A 20,526-nucleotide genomic window follows, 5' to 3' on the forward strand; every position below is an offset into this window, starting at 1 on the left:
AACTGACTTATCCTTCAATAAGGCTCTTTCTGCTGATGCCTTCATTTTTTCTGTAAGTACTTATAGTATACACAGGGACCTACAGATATAGTTGCCAGGTCACTAGTGTAGTTCTTGTAGGACCAGTGGAGAAAAGCCTCTTGTGTTCTATGCGATTTTGTGATCACAAAATAAGAGGATTGAGTTGGTTTTTAAGGGCAGTGTTCCACTTCTTCTGACCAAGAGATTGCAATACAGTAACATGAAACCAAGACTTTGCAGGCAATAATAATGTAGCATGTTGTATTGTCTTTACCAAATATTTTGTAAGTGTTTGGAGACCTTGCACAATTTCAGCTATAATGACATATTGAATTTGGTGATCTGTAGACAAACTGTTTACAGTAGACAGTTAGACCAGGGAAACACTGAAAATAGAGCTGAAACTTTACATTGAGCATTCTTTTAGTTCTTCATGAACTAAAAAATAAAATTGCCCGGTGGTTACAGACATATATGCAGCTGGGTTGGTGGATTGGCACCACATTGGCATCACATTGGGTCTTTATTCTGACAAGTAAACTTGTCAACATTATTTAGCTAGTTCAGCATTAAACTTTAGTCTGTCAATGTTATTTTCTCGATAGACTTTCTGAATGCTGGTGTATATAGTTTGTTAAATACCACAGTGTTATTCCACAGAAATTCCTATGAATTAATGGCTGTCCGTTGCAATTACATTTATCTTTAAATATAATTGTAATCAGTAATATTAGCAGCAGTCTTCTTTACCATTTTCATCCCTTTTTAAAAAAAATCTTTCTACAGTTTAGAGTCACATCTAAAATATACAGAGACAGAATGTTATTTTCCCATCCATTGTCTCGTCATCTGTGCACTCAGTCTTTCTTCTGCAGTTTGTCAAGGGCAGCAATGAAAGGCTAACCTAGGTCACATGACCATGTGTGCTTTTTCAAGCTTAACTGTTTGTCTATTCAAATAGCTAGAAGCCTGGCAGTAGCTGAACTAGCTTTATTTGTTGAGTCTTGTTCAGTGAAGTGAAAAGAGCTGATTTCCCCCTCCTTTTTTTGTAACTGCATTTTTTGGGGGGGAGGGAGGGGACTGAAATTATTTCTTTTGTCCTCTTTTGCAGCTTATTGAAACTCAGGCATCCATATAAAATTACTCTATCTTGGGGTTTACCTTTGTGGATAGGAAAAGTTAGTTATTGATAAGCTTGTTCTGAGAAAAAAAATTGAGATGTATAGAATTGGAATCTGTATGTGAGTAGCTGCAGCATGAAAAAAACACCCCACATATGAATGACTACCAGCAGTTGTTTCTGCCAGGCATTACAGAAGTTCTAACACATTATTCAAGAAAAAACAGCTATCTTTCAAGAATCTGCAAAACATAAACAATTGTAGTTTACAAGGGTTGAAAGAAGTACCGTAATTGAGAATAACAGCATAGCTATGTAAATGTATAAATAAAATATTTAATATTTATTTTCGGGTCTCTTCTCAGCATCCAACAAAGACTGAAATAAATATTTCAATAGGCTTTTAACACAAGGGCATAATAAGAGCTTGTTGGGTCAAGCCAATGGCTGCATCCTGTTCTCATTCTGGCCACCCAAGAACACTCCTGTGGGTACAGCCATCATGATCAGTAGTCATATTTATAGCCTTATCTGCCATGAATTTGTTTAATTCTCTTTTCAAGCCATCCATGTTGGTGATTATCACTGCCTCCTGTTGGAGTGAGTTCCATAGTTTTAACTATGTGCTGCATGAAGAAGTATGTTCTTTTATCTGCCCTTAATTGTCCAACATTCTGTTCCATCTGATGTTCATGAATTCTGGTGTTACGATCCAGCCGGCTCTTCTTATATCCTTATGGAAAAGGATATCCATTCTCTAACTGCATGCCATGAATAATTTTATGAATAAAAAACCCTTTGTCTTAGTTAAACACTAAGCTATGCATATTCTTGTAGGATTGTTCGTCAAGTTTTCTGAAGGATCTCCTTATCAAACATTGTTCTTTTTCACTGAGACACACATATTGTACATGTGGCATAGCACCTGCTAGATAAGAAGTGTATTGACCCCCAAGGCCCTGTTTAACAATTTGATTTTTTCCCCCTACCTAAAGTTTCAAAACTTCATTCAGATGTATAGGGAGCTGTTTTGATAGCATCTAGCTTTATCTAACATGTATTATAATCCAAGATTGCTATAATTTGTTTATATAAATAAAGATTTTAAAAATGTTGGCTCTTCTCAGCTTAACATTATGTCTGAAATCGCAAATACAAAATAATGATTTAGCACACTTGTTCATAGCTGTCTGGACTATACATTTTCTTTGTGGAGTCAGTCTACTTACGTTGTGCCTAACAAAATGAAATTTCAAACTCATTTAAAATCTATTGGGACTACTATGAGATTAGAAATAAGATATTTTCACCATTTCAGTGGTTTTCTTTTACAATAATTGCACAGAGCACAGCAAAACATGAGAGCCTTTCTGAGTGATAATAGTTTCACTCATAACTGCCTTTGCTGGCTTCACTTAGTTATGTCTCTGTGATAGATCTAATAGAATTCTCAAGCCCATCTAAATTGTTTGCAGCATTTATCAGTTCAATGAACCAAATATGTTTTGGCACTGGCATTGGTCCTTGCAGAATCTGAGGATTCCAAATACCAATAGCTTATATTTTTGTTTTGTTCTTTAAATATGTAAGGCGTTCTGAATTTCTCTCAGAAATCATCCGTTTTCTTATTACTGACAATTCCCTGGCAGCATTCTTTCATTGCATTCATAGGAAATTATATATGCACATAGAATGTATGAATTTATTTTTTTTTTTATAAGATTTTATTATTTTCTATTAAGACAAAAGAAAAACATAGCATAAACACCAACATTAACAATACAGAAATACAATACATAAACACAACACAAAAACACGATCAAACAATTACAATAAAAAGAAACATATACAAACCTTTAAACTAACACTTGTCCTCTTACTTTTCTTGTTGCTATCTTCTCTATTTTAGGGGACTTCCCCCATTCCCTCCACTGTCTTCAAAATCATATATATCTTCTAGGTAGCTTTGTATCTTATTCTATTCACATTTGCTCAATTTTTAATGTGCTTTACTTTACTTAATTATATCTTAACTTAAACACCAAATCTTAACATATTTTCTAACAAATAAATCTTTCACACAAAAATATCTTGCTAACCATTTTATCTAACATATACCTGCTAAAGCCGCTGTTCTATTTAATTCTGCTCAAATATTCAATTTTACTGATTTAACTAGATAGTCTTTAAATTTCTTCCAGTCCCGTGACACCTTCTCCTCCCTCTGGTCCCGGATTCTGGCGGTCAGTTCTACGAGTTCCATATACTCCATCATCTTCATCTGCCATTCTTCCACCGTTGGTATCTCTTTGCCTTTCCATGTTCTTGCCAATAAGATTCTAGCTGCTGTTGTGGCATACATAAAAAACACTCTATCCTGACTGGGTATCTCTTCATTAGTTATGCTCAGAAGAAATGCCTCTGGTTTCTTACAAAAGGTAACCTTCATTACCTTCTTGAGTTCGTTATAAATCTTGTCCCAGAAAGCATTTACCGCTGGGCACAACCACCACATATGAAAAAAGGTACCTTTCGCATGTTTACATTTCCAACATACATCTGACATTTTGGTATTCATCCTAGCTATCTTAACTGGTGTCAAATACCATCTGTAAACCATTTTCATTATATTTTCTCTTAAACTATGACAAGCAGTGAATTTAATACCTTTTTGCCACAATCTCTCCCAGTCATCCATCATGATATTATGTCCTACATCTTTCGCCCAGTCTATCATTGACGATTTAACCAGTTCATCTTTCGTATGCCACTCTAGCAAAAGATTATACATTTTGGAAAGGTTTTTAAAATTCGATTCTATCAATTCTGTTTCCAGTTTTGATTTTTCTACTTGAAAACCAACTTTTTTGTCCATTTTAAATGTTTCATATACCTGATGATAATGCAGCCAGTCGGGGACCTGGCTTTTCACTTGATCGTAGCTTTTTAGCTTAAAAGAGTCCCCTTCCTGCTGCAATATGTCCATATATCTTAACCAGTTTGCAGACATGTTCGGTCTCTTATAGGCTTTGGCCTCCACTGGAGAGATCCATCTAGGGGTCTTTCTCTCTAACAAGTCTTTATATCTAATCCAGACCTGATACAAGGATTTTCTAACTATATGAGACTTAAAAGTTCTGTGGATCTTAACCTTGTCATACCAAAGGTATGCATGCCAGCCAAACATATTATCATGTCCTTCCAAGTCCAATACATCAACGTTCTCTAGTTTGAACCAATCCTTTAGCCAGCAAAAGGCCGCTGCATCCCAGGCAATTCTTTTCTCCACTTCGGAGCTCCAATTTATCTGAAAGTATTCTTTCATCTTTTTCGCCGCTCTTTCTACTAGCTTGGTGTCTCTCATCAAAGCGTCATCCATTCTCCATCTAAAAGAATCCTTGGAAATCATTTTTAAATTTAACTGTACCGGATTGTGGTCTGAAAGAGTTTTAGGACCAATTTCTGCCTTTTGTATTTTTGGAGCCAATTCATTCGAAATCCAAATATAATCTATCCTCGACCATGACTTCTGAGATTCACTAAAGTAAGTTGCCTCTGTATCTGTAGGGTTTTTTAATCTCCAAGAGTCCACCAAATTCAAATTATCCACCATTTCGAAAAAAGTCTTTGGGAGTTTCCCATCATTCGTTAATTTGGTTCTTTGAGATCTATCCATTAGTGTGGAAACTGCACCATTAAAGTCTCCAAGGCAAACTAATTTGTAATCCAAATAGTCCAACAGCAGATCATGTATTTTCTTATAAAAAATTGACTTTCCGTCATTTGGTGCATAAAGTCCCAGAATCAAAAGTTTTTCGCCTTGTATATTAATTTCAATTGCGATGTATCTCCCTTCTTCATCTTTAAAAAGCTGTCTTGGGCTATATTTCTCCTTTGCATATATCACTACTCCTCTCTTCTTGACCTTGTCCGATGATATAAACTCTTGGCCTAATTTTTTGTTCTGTAGTAATCTTCTGTGACGTCGGGCTATGTGGGTTTCCTGTAAACATATTATATCCAAATTCTTCTTTTCTATGCTGTAAAACACTCTGCGTCTCTTTGGTCTCTGATTCAATCCCCGGACATTCCATGTCATTAGCTTGAGCGCCATTTTCCTTTCTTTATTCTTCTCCTCCAGTTGCTTCTCCTTTCTTGTCTTTCTCTGGATCCTGGCTTGAACCTGGTAAACTTGGTAGTCCCGGCGGTGGTGGAAATTCCGCTGGGAACCTGTATAATTGTGCTGGATCGAGTGGTGTGCCTTTAAATTGTTCCTGATGCTTGTCCAAAAACTTTTGCTTCTCCGCCAAGGACCTTATTCTTATCTTTTTTCCTTCAAACGTAAATGCCAGGCCTTCTGGAAATTCCCAACTGAAGGGAATTTTTGGCCTTAATGCCATTCAAGAATTTTTCTCCAACTCCCATCCTTTCCAGATTCTTTTTCATAAATATCCAAGAAACTTTATCAAATGCTTTCTCTGCATCAACAAACAGTAGTGCCGCATCTGTGTTTATGTTTCTCTCCAGTTTTTCTAAAATATCCACAATAATTCTCGTGTTGTTACTAATTTGTCTTCCTGGCAAGAAACCTGCTTGATCTCTGTGTATATAATCTTTCAACACTCTTTTCAGCCTTGTAGCCAATACATTTGCAAAAATTTTATAATCCACATTCAAAAGGGATATTGGACGGTAATTTTTCATTTGAGTCTTATCAGTATCTGGTTTTGGAATCAGTGTGATAAAGGCTTCTTTCCACGTCTCTGGTGCCCTATCTCCTTCTAGTATTTTGTTGCAAATTTCTCTTAGCGGCTGTGATAACCAGTCTTTCAATGTCTTATAATATTTTGCTGTTAATCCATCCGGTCCTGGAGCCTTCCCTAATTGCATGTTATTTATTGCATCTTCTATCTCCTGTGTCGATATTGGGTGGTTGAGAGTAGCTAGTTTTTCCTCTGGGACTTTTTGCAATCCGTTCTTTTCCAGAAATCGGTCTATTTCTACTTCATCTATCTTCTCCTCCTTGTACAGTTGCTTGTAGAATCTTTGAAAACACCATCTGATTTCCTCCGGTTTCTCCACATTTTTTCCATTTACTACCAAATTATTGATGACATTTGCCTTTTGTCTTTTCTTCAATTGCCAAGCTAGTAGTTTTCCACACTTATTAGCCGATTCAAATGTTCTTTGTTTCATCATTTTCACTTTCCATTCGATGTCCTGATTCATTATATTAGCACATTGGGATTGCAAGTATTTAATTTCTTTTTGGATTTTAACACATCTGGGATGCCCTCTTAATTCTTTTTCCTTTTCTTTGATTGACTTCAACAATCTCTCCATTTCTGCATTTTGTTGTCTCTTCTTTTTTGCTTTTTCACTAATGAGAAATCCTCTCATTACAGCTTTACTTGCATCCCAAGCAATTCTTTTCTCCACTTCGGAGCTCCAATTTATCTGAAAGTATTCTTTCATCTTTTTCGCCGCTCTTTCTACTAGCTTGGTGTCTCTCATCAAAGCGTCATCCATTCTCCATCTAAAAGAATCCTTGGAAATCATTTTTAAATTTAACTGTACCGGATTGTGGTCTGAAAGAGTTTTAGGACCAATTTCTGCCTTTTGTATTTTTGGAGCCAATTCATTCGAAATCCAAATATAATCTATCCTCGACCATGACTTCTGAGATTCACTAAAGTAAGTTGCCTCTGTATCTGTAGGGTTTTTTAATCTCCAAGAGTCCACCAAATTCAAATTATCCACCATTTCGAAAAAAGTCTTTGGGAGTTTCCCATCATTCGTTAATTTGGTTCTTTGAGATCTATCCATTAGTGTGGAAACTGCACCATTAAAGTCTCCAAGGCAAACTAATTTGTAATCCAAATAGTCCAACAGCAGATCATGTATTTTCTTATAAAAAATTGACTTTCCGTCATTTGGTGCATAAAGTCCCAGAATCAAAAGTTTTTCGCCTTGTATATTAATTTCAATTGCGATGTATCTCCCTTCTTCATCTTTAAAAAGCTGTCTTGGGCTATATTTCTCCTTTGCATATATCACTACTCCTCTCTTCTTGACCTTGTCCGATGATATAAACTCTTGGCCTAATTTTTTGTTCTGTAGTAATCTTCTGTGACGTCGGGCTATGTGGGTTTCCTGTAAACATATTATATCCAAATTCTTCTTTTCTATGCTGTAAAACACTCTGCGTCTCTTTGGTCTCTGATTCAATCCCCGGACATTCCATGTCATTAGCTTGAGCGCCATTTTCCTTTCTTTATTCTTCTCCTCCAGTTGCTTCTCCTTTCTTGTCTTTCTCTGGATCCTGGCTTGAACCTGGTAAACTTGGTAGTCCCGGCGGTGGTGGAAATTCCGCTGGGAACCTGTATAATTGTGCTGGATCGAGTGGTGTGCCTTTAAATTGTTCCTGATGCTTGTCCAAAAACTTTTGCTTCTCCGCCAAGGACCTTATTCTTATCTTTTTTCCTTCAAACGTAAATGCCAGGCCTTCTGGAAATTCCCAACTGAAGGGAATTTTTCTTTTTCTAAGCTCAGTCACCAAGTCGTTGTAAGGAACTCTTTTGTCCAGGAAAAATCTGGGGATGTCCTTATAAAAAATTACTTTATTCTGCTCTACCACCAGGTTGTTTCTATAATGCAAGTCCAGAAAAAAGTCCCTATCGTGTCGATCGTGTAGCACAATCAAACAGTCACTGACTGTTTTGTTGCTTTTCTTTCCTCTGGAACCTCTTGGACCAAATCTGAAGGCCTTCACTATGCGCGCTGAGACGTTAACTTCTTCTAGCTCCCAATATCCTGAAAATAGCTTCACAATATAAGCTTTTAGGTCTTCCCCTTCCAATTCTGGAAGACCCCTTAGACGGATGTTGCCCTCTCTCTGATGTAGTTGCAGAAAAGCGAGAGACTCTTCAACAGTTCTCTGTCGTGTTCCAATATTCTCTATCTGCTCCAAATCCAAATTGTCCAATTTTTCCTCCACCTTTTTTATTTTTTCTTTGACCACTTTAATTTCCTCAGAGTCCTTTTTCAGGGTGGTCACCTCCTGCCCAATTCTATTAATTTCTTCTCTGTTCTTCCTTACGTTCTCCTCAATTTGCCCAATTGATTTTTCCAGGGTCTGCGTAGAATTTTTAATATCAGCTTTTATGTCAGCTTGTAATTTTTCTATTGCTGAGTTCACTGCTGTATTTCCTGATGAAACTTGATCTTGTGTTTGTTTCAACCCTTCAGTGACGCTTTTCAATCCTGCTGCAATTTCTGCCACGCTAACAACCAATTTCTCCATTTGTTCCTGTAGAGTTAGGGAAACAGAGCCTCTTTTTTGTGCAGAGCTAGAACCAGCTGTTTTTGATCTAGTGTCCATCTCCTGTGGGCTCTGCAATTGTAATCTCAAGGTCACTCCAGTTGCTGTGGTAACAATCTCAGACATTCACAGCAGAAGGCCAACAGTCCCAAAAGTAAACACCAGGTGGCCAGCAGCTCAATTCTGAGAACAAAGAGACTGCTGAGCCAGGAGCCCACACCAGTCCCAAAAATCCAGCTTTTAGGCAGAGAGTTTAAATTTTCCAAAATATAAATTCCTTAAAGCCAAGAAGGGTTTATTTTCATATAGCCCAAGTCAGTAACAGTTTCTAACTTGCAGTGTTACCACCAAAGTCCATAAAGTAACTTGTATCTGGTTACAAAGAAGTCAAAATGTCTCCACTGGTAAACAGTCACTAAAACACCAACAAAGAAAAAATGGCAACAATATATCACAGCCCGCTACTGACCCGGAATCCTAATCCAGAGGGTGAGGGGCATCTTCTTTTGCCATATCAACTGTTTTTAAGTCTTTAAACATCCTTTAAGCAACTTTTAATCAACTTTTAAAAAGTTTGGCAGAGTTCGCAAAACTTTCCCGTTAGTCGCGGCTTTGATCTTTTAGCGCTACCAAGCTCGCGCAAACAGTTCAAAGGGAACAGGCTTCCTTTTGCAGTTTCCTCTGCAAGCAGTGCTCTTTAAACTTGTAAAATAATCCAATATTTTAACTTACAGAGTTTCTTTGGAAGTTTCTGTGTAGGAAGTGCCGGGTGCTCAGGTCTGGCGGGATCGCTGCTTTGATCCTCCGCAGGCAGTCGCTTCTTCAGTCCCGTGCTGGGGCTCCGCTCGCCTGATTTTCCCCCTTACGAGGGTCAATCAGGAGCGGAGACAGCACGTCTGGGACCCACGAAGCCGTCGGTCCACGGGACGCTCTTCCCGTGGCTTTAAGGGACCCGTGGCGCAGGCACGGAGATCCCTATCGCCTAACGGAGGACGGAGCCGTCAGACTCCCGTCCGCCATTGACTCGGTACCTAACCGGAAGTTCCAGAATGTATGAATTTAATGACGTTAACAAAAGGCCAGTTTGAGACCTCAGTCATGTGCGTTTTAAAGAACATGATGAAATGTGTATACATATGTTTTTCAAACTTGACAAAGCATATCTGTATTGTGTGTTCACATAGTGTATTTTATGTATTCACAAAAATAGTGAGAAATGGCCACTAAAATATCTTTCAAATACTATGCATTTCTGTGTCTGGTGGTCTGGAAATTTATCCTATGAACTAGAAAACTCATTTGAAATTAAGAATAATGGTCTGGTTCCAATGAACTTCTGTATGTGTAGAGTATTTGTGGTGGCAAAACAAGACTGCATTTCCTTGCCCACTAGGCAAGCTTAGCACACCATACATCCATCTATGAATACTGTATAACATTTGTGTATGTACTGTCTAGTGTGCATACTCTTCTGTGTAATTGACAAGTCACAGAAAGTTGACATACAGGCATGTGGTTCAAATTTATGGATGTTGAGTTTTATCTTTGTACACTTTAAGTAAACATTGGATCCAACACATTGGCATCTGGGAGTCTCATTGCAGTGAACTGGACCAATAAAAGCTACTGTTTGGCTGCTAATACTTAAGTTCCAGTTAATCTTTTAAAAGAGTTGAACAGGCTATGATTGCCACAAGCTCATTTGCATAGTATGTGAAATTAATTATTTTGTTTAAGTTTACTGAAAGATGGATTCTGGTGAGACGGGTCTTAGCTTTGGGATATGTTTGGTTGCAGGCTGAAACTATGAGTCACTGAACAAATATGGTAGGCTCCCCACTGCAGACAACGTTTTAGTTCCTAGCCATACCATGTGTATTGCACAAAGCAACATTTAGCACCTTGAGCAAAATTACCGTATTTTCCGGCGTATAAGACGACCCCCAACTTTTCCAGTTAAAATATAGAGTTTGGGATACTCTTCTAACACACACCAAATAAAAATTAAAAAACATCAGATTTGATTTCAATATGGTAATTTTAATTCAAATGCTTATGACATGCAGGTACTGCCTCTGAGAAGCTGCTTCAAGGAACCACCTTTTAGCTTTTAGCTTCCAGGACAGAAAAGTAGTGGGGGCACTAGGACCCAATCAAGTACTGTTTGCTGTTGATCGGCAGCCACGTGGGGCGAACATAGCAGGAGGCTGCAAGGACAAGCCAGCATGTTTACACAGAAAATGGTAATCTAGGTCCCGCTCACGTCCTCAGAAGTATGCTGCCTGGTTTACTCGAAAGGCAGTAAGGGAGAAAAGGCTGCGATCCCTAAATGGGAGCCCTGAGGCTGCAAAGCAGAGTTGCAAAACCATGTGTAATTAATCCAGCCAAGCTAACAGGGAGCTTAGCAGCTGAGCTTCATTCAAAAGGACAGGGCATACAAATCACAGAGGCTGCTGAGGGGAAGAGGGCTTGTGCGTCTTCGAGAGCCTCTTCTGCCTGATCTCCGGTAAGCCCAGCCTTGTCTTCAGCTGCCCAATGCCCACCCGCTTCCTTCTCCTCCCGGCTGGACTTTCCTTCAGCTCCCCTAGGGGAAACACGGTAGCATCGCTTTTAGCTTCCAGGACAGTCCTGAAAGCTACAACTGATGCTAGCAAAGCCCGGCAAAGCACCCCGGCTTCATCCGCCAAGTGCCTATAAGATGACACCCGGCGTATAAGACGATCCCCAACTTTTGAGAAGATTTTACTGGGTTAAAAAGTCGTATTATACGCCAGAAAATACGGTATGGCAAAGATAAAGTCAGATCCTGTTAGGGGCAGGAACTGGGGAAGGCAGAGCAAGTGTAACAAATCTCAGTTTCAGATTTCAAAGCAGATAGCTAATGGGGTCTGAGCAATTAAATGAAATGTAGTCAAGTTTTTCTAGTTGGCTAGAGCCAACAATGTCCAAATTTTAACACATTTGAATAAGCATTTCCACTAATGACTCTTAGATCTTAACATGTGCATATTTTAAAATAAATTATTGCTTTCCTTCCATTAGAGCCAACATACATCACAATAGGTCCACCCACGTGTTATCCTTTGGTGAATTGCACATTAACTGAGATGGATTGTATTTATGACTTCAGAATAGACCAAAATGGTTGTCGCATCTGCCAGTGCAAAACTCGTAAGTATACAGTTGATGCTGAATTGTGATTCTGAAGAGCCTATGTTGACCAAAATCATTTTCAAAACATTCTTAGCAACTTTGCATTCTTTTTTCCGTCTTCAATACTGTCTCATGCGCAATATACCATGTTCCCTTTTCCCAAAAAAAGAGTAAACTTACAGTGAGAGAGTACCCTTTTGAAAAATCTATGCAACAGAAATAAATTTCCAGGTATATATATATTTGATATGAATTTTGTCAGTCATATTTTTGGACCCTGCAGATAAAGGTCAGTATGGCTCTATAAACTGTTTGGGAGCATTTGAATGGTCATCCACCATTTTTTAAAGGTGTTTGTGATCCTGATTTACTGATGTTAGCATGTCTGTGCCCATGAAAATGGGGAGAGGGGAGAGAGCGCTATTCACACATTACATATGGGCTACCTGTTCATCCCAAGGGAATCAACAGCACCCTATTGCAATTTCCAGCAACTGGTATTCAGAAGTATATTCCCTCCAGCCGTGGAGGCAGAACATAGCCATTGATAGCCCTGTCCCTCATGAATGTCTCTTGTGGGTTTACTAGACTCGTAATTAACTCCTCTCAACCAGGCTTTCTTCTGAGATGGTTTTGGGATGAGGGAAGATAAATTCCACCTTAGATCTGAATGTGTGAAGCCACAAACTGACATCCAGTGGTTTCCATGCATAAGTAGAAGTCAACTCACACAATGCTGGATTTCAGAAATGTGCTCTAAGGAGTGTTTATTGGTGGGATTGATGGAGGGGAGGGGTTAACAGGGAAGCATTATGTGGTTGTTTTAACTAGACATGTTTAAAGAAAGCTTAAGGTTGAGTTCTAGTGCATCATGGGAACTAAGGGGGTATGCCAAAAAGGATTTTGAAGGAAGTATGACAATGATTGTATTAGCCATAAACTGTAACCTTATCAGCAGTGCCTTTTCCAAGGGGTTAAGAATGATCAATGAGAGCTGATTTGTGATAGCACTTATGCAGATTGAAATAAACAAAAGCTAAAAACATAGACTGATATATACCTGTAAGTATAGACAAGTTTAAATATAATTGCACTTAGGAGTTTAGTCCTGCATTTTCTTTCTTTCCAACCCTGACAGTGCTTTTGACAAACTGTCATTTAGAGGCTTCAGACTACAGGGAATGCAATTTGCTGTTCTTTTCAATTGCCCTTTCTTCTGTCTGGTCAGTCCAGGGGATGGTGAACCATTTCTCACTGGTGGACCAGATCCATACTCATATCCAATTTCACAGATGTCCCTATGACATCAGTAGATGGTGCACTTTAAATCCTGAGTGTTTGAATGTAATGCACAGCTGGGCAGTGTTCAAACATTCCTGTCGAAACAAAATAAAATTCCTTCCAGTAGCACCTTAGTTTGTTATTGGTATGAGCTTTTGTGTGCATGCACACTTCTTCAGGTACTGGAAGGATTTTATTATTGTTTTTGTTTGTTTGTTTGTTTGTTTCGACTACAGCAGACCAACACAGCTACCTACCCCCTGTAACTAAAAACATTCCTGTGCTACTCTTTGAATTTCAGAAAACCAGCTCGTTTTCAGAGTTTTGAAGAGGAATGTAGGGAAGTTTGTGAAAAAGGTTTTAAATAGTCCTGCACTGTTCTTTAAACTTCCAGAGGTTTAAAGGTTTTAAACACCACCGGTTCAAGGAGCAGCACAGAGTTGTTTACAGAAGGGAAACTGCTTCCCATTTCTGGAGCAGGGCATGTTCCCACTGCCAATCAGCTAATGAATGAGGGAAATGGCCTCATGGGACAGATTGGAACCCACAGTGGGTTCAGTGTGGCCTGCATGCTATCCACTCCTGCTCTTAAGAGCTTGCCGAAAATCAGGGAGATTTTCTTCTTCTTCAGCAACTCTGTTTCCCCGATCCTTAGTATCCCTGCTTCTCTGGGTTCCCCCCAGACCCAGAAATTCTACTTCTCAGCCACTTGCCTGACACCATGACTAGTTGTCCTGTTGTTTCCTCCACCTTCATTCTCATGGGTTCCTCTCAAGGCTAATGTTCCTGTTAATTTAAGGGAAAGCTATGGCTGATTTCACTAATAACAAACTTTAATTTGTTATTAATTTGTTTTGTTTTATTTATACTTAAAAACAGTGATGATAAAAGGCAACAAAGCACAGTCTAGCAATGTTTTCTTTGTTAAGTTGCTATTCGAACTACACTTTGCTTATGGTAGCTGTATACTTAATCTGTGATTCTCCAAAAAAAACCTTTAGAAATAAATACCGTATTTTTCGCTCCATAGGGCGCACCTTGTTTTTAGAGGAGGAAACAAGAAAAAAATATTTTTCTGGTTTTCCTCCTCTAAAAGCCGGGGTTTTTTTGTTTTTTTTGTTTTGAGGATCGGCTAAAAGTTTTGCAGCTTTTTTGCAAAGGGAAAAGCCCTGTTTTTTTGAGCATCAGCTAAAAGTTTTGAAGCTTTTTTTGCAAAGGGAAAAGCCCTGGTTTTTTTGAGGATCAGCTAAAAGTTTTGCAGCTTTTTTGCAAAGGGAAAAGCCCAGGCTTTTTGAGGATCAGCTAAAAGTTTTGCAGCTTTTTTTTGCAAAGGGGGAAAAGCAAGGCTCCTTTTGCAAAGGGGGGAAAGCAAAGAGGAAAAGCCCCGTTTTTTATGGGGTTCAGCTCACATTTCTGCAGCTTCTAAAGGAAAGGGAGCCTTTTATACAGTTTCCAGACAGATAATCTAATCAACCAGTCACATGTCGCTGGGGAATCAAACAACCTCCCTCTGCAGCACATTCAACAAAGGCGGGCGGGGCTGAAAGGGAGCCGGGGACTCTTATCTCTCTCCCGATCTCTTGCTGATCAGCTGCTGAGCGGGGTCCTTTCAACACTCCCTTTTCTCTTTGTAAAATAAAAAGCATGATCCTCTTTTGGCCCCTTAGCAATTCAGCTCCAGGGACCACCATTCGCTCCGTAAGACGCACAGATATTTCCCCTTACTTTTTAGGAGGAAAAAAGTGCATCTTATGGAGCGAAAAATACGGTATATACAAGCTGGGAGGGAAATATTCATTAGCATTTCTACCATATAATGCAATTCTTTTAAACAACTAATTGTTGTTAGCAAAATGTACTGTAATGTGTATCAGTTCTAACATTATAGAGTTGATCTAGTTGAACATGATCTGCATTTTTACCTCCACCAAGTGAAAAATCAGTCCTGAGTGTGGAGCTCCCTGAAGCACTACTTCTCCATACCTTCAGTTTCAGTAGGCTTTGTTGTCCCTGCTGCCACCAGTAAATGGGAATTAATGCATCACTTGGGCCCCAAGAGACATGGACAATGAAGGAGCTGCTGCAGTGACCTGCAACACCTATGCCATGTTTGTCTTCCTTCCTGAGAACGTGCAAAACTACACCTGCAGCAAGTGCAAGCTGGTTCCCTTGCTGGGAGTTAGGAGAAGCATTATATGTAAAGGATGTGTACACTTGTGAAGAGATCTGTGACTTGGAATATGGAATGCAGATTGAGAGTTTCCCAAGGTGGAAGAAGTAACAAGGGGATCGTCTCTCTTGGACACAATCCTCACCAACAGGGAAGAACTGATTGATGAAGTGAAAGTACGTGGGAACCTTGGGAGGAAGTCATCGTGGTTTCATCATACAGAGGCAAGGGAAAGCTGAATGTAGTTGGACATGCACTCTGGACTTTAAGGCTGCTTATTTCAGAAAGCTTAAGAAGATCCTGAGTGAGATCCCATGGTCAGAAATACTCAAAGAAAAAGGGAGTTCAAGGTGAATGGGAGTTTCTTATTGAAGGTGAAATATTGAAGGCAGAAATGCAGGCAATTCCAACAAGAAAAAATGGTGAAAGGCACCTAAAGAAACCAGTGTGGCTGTAAGGATGAGCTGAGATGTTAAGAAGGGCATGTATAAGAAATGGTATAAAGGAGAAATCACAAAGGAGGGGTATACACAAGTAGCCAACAGTTGCAGGGAGAAGGTCAGGAGCTAAGACTGATCTAAGGCTTGCAAGAGAGGTTAAAAATAATAAAAACTGTTTCTTCAGACATGTTCAAAGCAAGAGGAAGAACAAGCAAGTGGTAGGTCCTCTGGAGAATATGGTTAAGTGCTATTGGGTGACAGAGATGATGGAACTGCTCAACACCTACTTTGTCATGCAAAAGGAAGGACAGTACCCCACCTGGTGATAACAGAATAAATGATACAAGGAAGAAGATGCAGACCAAGATAGGAAAAGAGAGTGATGAGGGAACACGTAGCTGCTTTAAATGAATTCGGATCTCCAGGGCCTGATGAGCTGCACCCAAGGGTACTCAAAGGAGCTTGTGGATGTAATCTCAGAGCCTTTTGTCTATAATCATTGAGAATTGTTGGAGAACTGGTGAGGTCCCTGTGGATTGGAGGCCTGCAATTGTTGACCCCACTTTCAAAAAGCTGAGGGAGAAGACCCAGGTAACTACTGACCGGTCAGCTTTATGTTGATATGAGGAAAGGTCCCAGAACAGATAATTAAATAGTCAATTTGTGAGCACTTAGAAAAGGAGGCTGTGATTACCCCAGCTTGGGTTTCTGGAAAAGAAGTCATGCCAGATGAATCTGGTTTGGTTTGGTTTGGTTTTTTGATAGTTACAAGCTTGTTGGATCAGGGGAATGATGTGGACATAATGTATCTTGATATCAGTAAGGCTTTTGACAAAGTTCCCCATGATATTCTTGTGGAGCAGGTGATAAAATGTTGGCTGGACAAGGTAACTGTTATGTGGATTTGGTTGACTTACCAAACCTAAAGACTATTAATGGTTCCCTGTCACCCTGTAAAAAAGTGAGAAGTGGAATGCCGCAAGGTTCTGTCCTGAGCCCATTGTTGTTCAACATCTTTATACACAATTTTTTCTAGGCTGCATCAACATAAGCATTGTGTCCAAGTCAAGGGAAATAACAGTACTGCTGTATTCTGCCTTAGTCAGACCACTTCGGGATTCCTGTGTCCAGTTCTGGGTGCCACAATGTAAAAATGCTAGCTGGAACATGTGCAGAGGGCACCCAGGGTGATCAAGTGTCTGAAAACCAAGCCTTATGAGGCAAGGCACAATTGAAGGAGTTGGGTATGTTTAGCCTTGTAAAGAGGAGACAGAGAGGAAATATGATAGCTGTCACATGGAAGATGGAGCAAGCTTGTTTTCTCCTGCTCTGGAGGCTGTGACCTGAACCAATGGTTTCAAGTTACAAGAAAGTACCGGTAGATTCTGACTAAACAGGAAGAAATTTCTAACAGCAAGAGCTGTTCAACAGTTGAATGGTCTCCCTTGGAAGGTGGTGGACTCCCCTTCCTTGGAAGTTTTTAAGCAAAGGTTGAATGGCTACCTGTCATGTATGCTTTCATTGAGATTTCTACATTGCAAGGTCCCTTCCAACTCCACAACATATAGTAAACAAGGTACAGTACACTTAAGGATATAATAAGCTGGTTTTCTATACATGTTCACAGCTTATCTTTTAAAATCACATGTGGTTATTGCTGTAGCTACTCATTACTATTTTGTACAACACAAGTTGTGACCATCATTTTCTGTCTTACCAATATTTTCATACAAACCATAGTTTGAAAATTCCAAAGACTAAAATATCTGTGAACTTGCAGTGTTCGCGTGTTTTCTTCTGTACATTTGAATTGACTTACCAGGTTGTCAGCTTTCACAAATTCATATGCAATGGGGTTTGGGATCTTAAGTTCCCCAAGAGAAGGTGTTGTTTCAATTTTTGATAGGCCTTCTGAGGTAGTAGTAGTAGGTGGCACTTTGCTGAGAGTACAAACTGAAGATAACGTGTTCAGGTTGTTGCAGAACCTTGCCTGTTTGTTTACTTGTTTGCTTGCTTGTTTATATTGCACACTCTTGAGAAGTTTAGAATGGTTTACATGGAGTTTCCAGGTTATCTCCCTTAACAATCAATTATTAGGCTGAGACCTACTTAGCTTTAACAGTGTAGCAGCAGCATGTGCCTATTCCCTCTGAACTGAGTTTGTACCTACCGGTACTATTTTTTCTGTCCCCAAGTAACATGGTACAACATGCAAGTTGGGCTTCCCTTTTACACGTGTGGTAAAAGGGAAGGAAATGGGAATAAGAAAAGCAGGAAATCTTGTTGGGTGAGTTTTGAGAATAAGTAGCTCAAAGATCTGCTTGCTTTCATAAATAATATCCAATAAGTGGGTTGCTATTTGTATTCTTCAGCTTTTAGTCAAGTTGTATTAGTTTCCACTAAGTGTGGAATTCTCTTTCTTTACTGTTTTGCCTGACCATCTTTTGAATAGGAATAGGAAAGATCAAGAAGAAAGGAGGGGAGGTAGAATGTGGTAAAAGGATTCAATCAAGGAAGTCAAATAAAAAAATGAGGCAAAATAGAAAAAAATAAGTTACTTAATTTATATCTGGCCTTTTGACCTAGGATGAAATATCCAATCCAGGCCTAAAGCAATGGAGAAGCTATGCAGTCCTAAAGCAGTTGGCATAAAATATAAAAGGGTAGATCCGCAAAAGCCCACAGAAGGGGGCTGCCAGCCGCTGACTGCTCCTGTAGGTTGGAGGGTCCTACTGAATAGTGTGAGCTGTTAACTTGTGGAAGTTGCCTCTGCCCAATCTGGGGGATTCCCTTTAACTTCCCATGCTGCAGCCCACTTCTTCAGCCACAGCCCCACCCCCCGGCCTTTTGAACAGGCTTTTCAATGAGTTGTCAGAGAAAGGAGGGGGCAGGAAAGTATTTATTTATTTATTTAAAATATTTATAATTATGGCTTACATTATACTAAATTATAATTTATTTTTAGGAGTCGCCTTCTGTAGACTTTTCTTTGGATCCAACCCAGTAACAATAAACTATGCAAATATAAAACACTGTAGTTTTAAAACCGGCAAAAACTATGTAATGCATCAGAAGTCAATTAACAAGGTGCCCTCTATAATATAAGTACCCATCTAAAAAGAAGAAGAGGGTACCTCATATATGTTTCTCAAAGTTTGAAAAGTAGCACCATTTTGGGAAAACAATTCTGACCAAGAACTTACTTGATTCAGCAAACGCTGTCCAAAACATGGGGAGAATTGAGTATGTTTCTCTCAGATCATTGACTTATTTTTTTATATATGTGCTCCAGAAATACACTAGGAATATGGCAGTACACTTGCAACCAACGAAAAACACAGGATACTGTTCTTACATTCCTAAATCTCATTGCTGAGTTTTGAATGACTTTTTCTTGTCTTGCCTGAGCACTTGAAAAGACCCATTCCATTTCCTCCAGGCTAGGTGGAACGTGAAACTTTTTTCCATCACTTTCTTGGTTTCCAAAAGCAATGGAGGCCACTAGCTGCCTGTGGAGCTGAAGGAAGCCTCCTCTTTCTCTTGGGTCCCAAGCTTCAATAGACAGTCTTTGAAGTAAGTGGTCCAGGATTTTCATTGTGTATGAAGAATCTGTGTGCAGGCACAAATGGCTAATCCCACATTATGTATTTGGTAAAAATATTTTTTATTACCACACATCCAAATTACCAAGAGCAATTTGGGAAGGAGATTTTGCCTCTGCTGTAATGCGTAATAATGCTGTATTATGAATATATGTGAATTTATACTAACTTGCGAAATTTACATCGACACATAGTTATAAGCTGTATTTGGAAGAAGTGGTCTGAAGGATCTTAATTTGACTTCAATGTTATTGGAACATAATTTGCTATTAATGTTAATGGAAGTTTTGCATGTCAGGTGTTGCATAGTACTTTGGAAAGGCACACTGTTTTCTTTGTGACATCTGTATTAATGGATTATATATCATACATGCTGTTACTGTGATTACTTTTCAAGATACTTGTCGAAGCTGTGAACCTGCTGCTTGGAGTCATCCAACAAAACTGGTTCACAGTTTAAGATAATAGCATGGACATATTTTTAATGCAATATATCCTTGGCCTTATTGAATTCATTGCCATAAGATATGGTGATGGACATTAGTTTATGTATCTTCTTAAAAAAAGGATTAGAAAAATTATCAATCAGTGACTATAATGATATTTTAAAATGGCATTTTCATTTTCAGGTGTCTTGTACCTCTGATTACCATATTCTGGAAAAAGAGGGTTGTTAACTCAGTGGCATCTGACTGGTGCTGGATTATCACTGATCTCATTCAGAAATTTAGTTCTTCTGTTCAGGAGATCAGAGTGTATCCTTACTGTACTCTACTGTATGAGATTAACAACATTGATGTTTAGAATCCTTTTGAGCTATGCAGTTACTACCCTATTATGAAAGTTTCTCAATATTTTATTTTGTCATAATGGTTTGATCCATTGTTTCATCCATTCTCAGATATATCCCATTTTTATTATCCATTCATTTTCACCTCTTGACTTCCTTTGCTATTGCCTTATATTTCCTTATATTGTGGCTTGCTCCTTTATGCCTTACAGTGCAATACTGTTTACTCAAAAGTTAGACCTCTTGTATTCAGTGGGACTTGCTCTAAGGTAGTGGACCTATGATTGCAACCTTAGTAGCTGTAAAATACTTGAGTATTATTTAAGTTACTATTAAAAAGTAAGGTAAAAGTTTTCAGGAGTACATTATTAGTCACTCACAGCTCTTTGCATCTGTTTGCTTGTACATAGCATGTGAGTTCCCCCTAGTGGTTGAAGGAAGGAATATCTGTTCAATTTGAAGAAGCATTTTTGTATCTAATTTTCTGGAGTAGGTACGAGTGTGTTCAACCTTTTGGGTCTGTCTAGCTTCTTTTCAGTAAAGCCCCTCTCCTTGGTGGTTAATCTGAGTTCCTGTTTCTCCCTTGGTCTATCTAGCCACCTACCACTTTTTCTTACCCTTAACATTT

The 20,526-nt window shown here is 39.0% G+C and overlaps 1 protein-coding gene across 3 annotated transcripts in view; it reads left to right on the top strand.

Moving 5' to 3' along the window:
* CRIM1 (cysteine rich transmembrane BMP regulator 1) overlaps positions 1-20,526 on the top strand; it is a 142,956-nt gene that overhangs the window by 98,307 nt on the left and 24,123 nt on the right. For all 3 annotated transcript variants that reach the window (XM_033144428.1, XM_033144430.1, XM_033144429.1), the window contains one exon: positions 11,505-11,633. In XM_033144428.1, the coding sequence (XP_033000319.1) occupies positions 11,505-11,633 (129 nt within the window). The remainder of the gene's footprint in view (positions 1-11,504; positions 11,634-20,526) is intronic.

The sequence above is a fragment of the Lacerta agilis genome, chromosome 3 (assembly GCF_009819535.1).
Source record: "Lacerta agilis isolate rLacAgi1 chromosome 3, rLacAgi1.pri, whole genome shotgun sequence".
NCBI lineage: Eukaryota > Metazoa > Chordata > Lepidosauria > Squamata > Lacertidae > Lacerta > Lacerta agilis.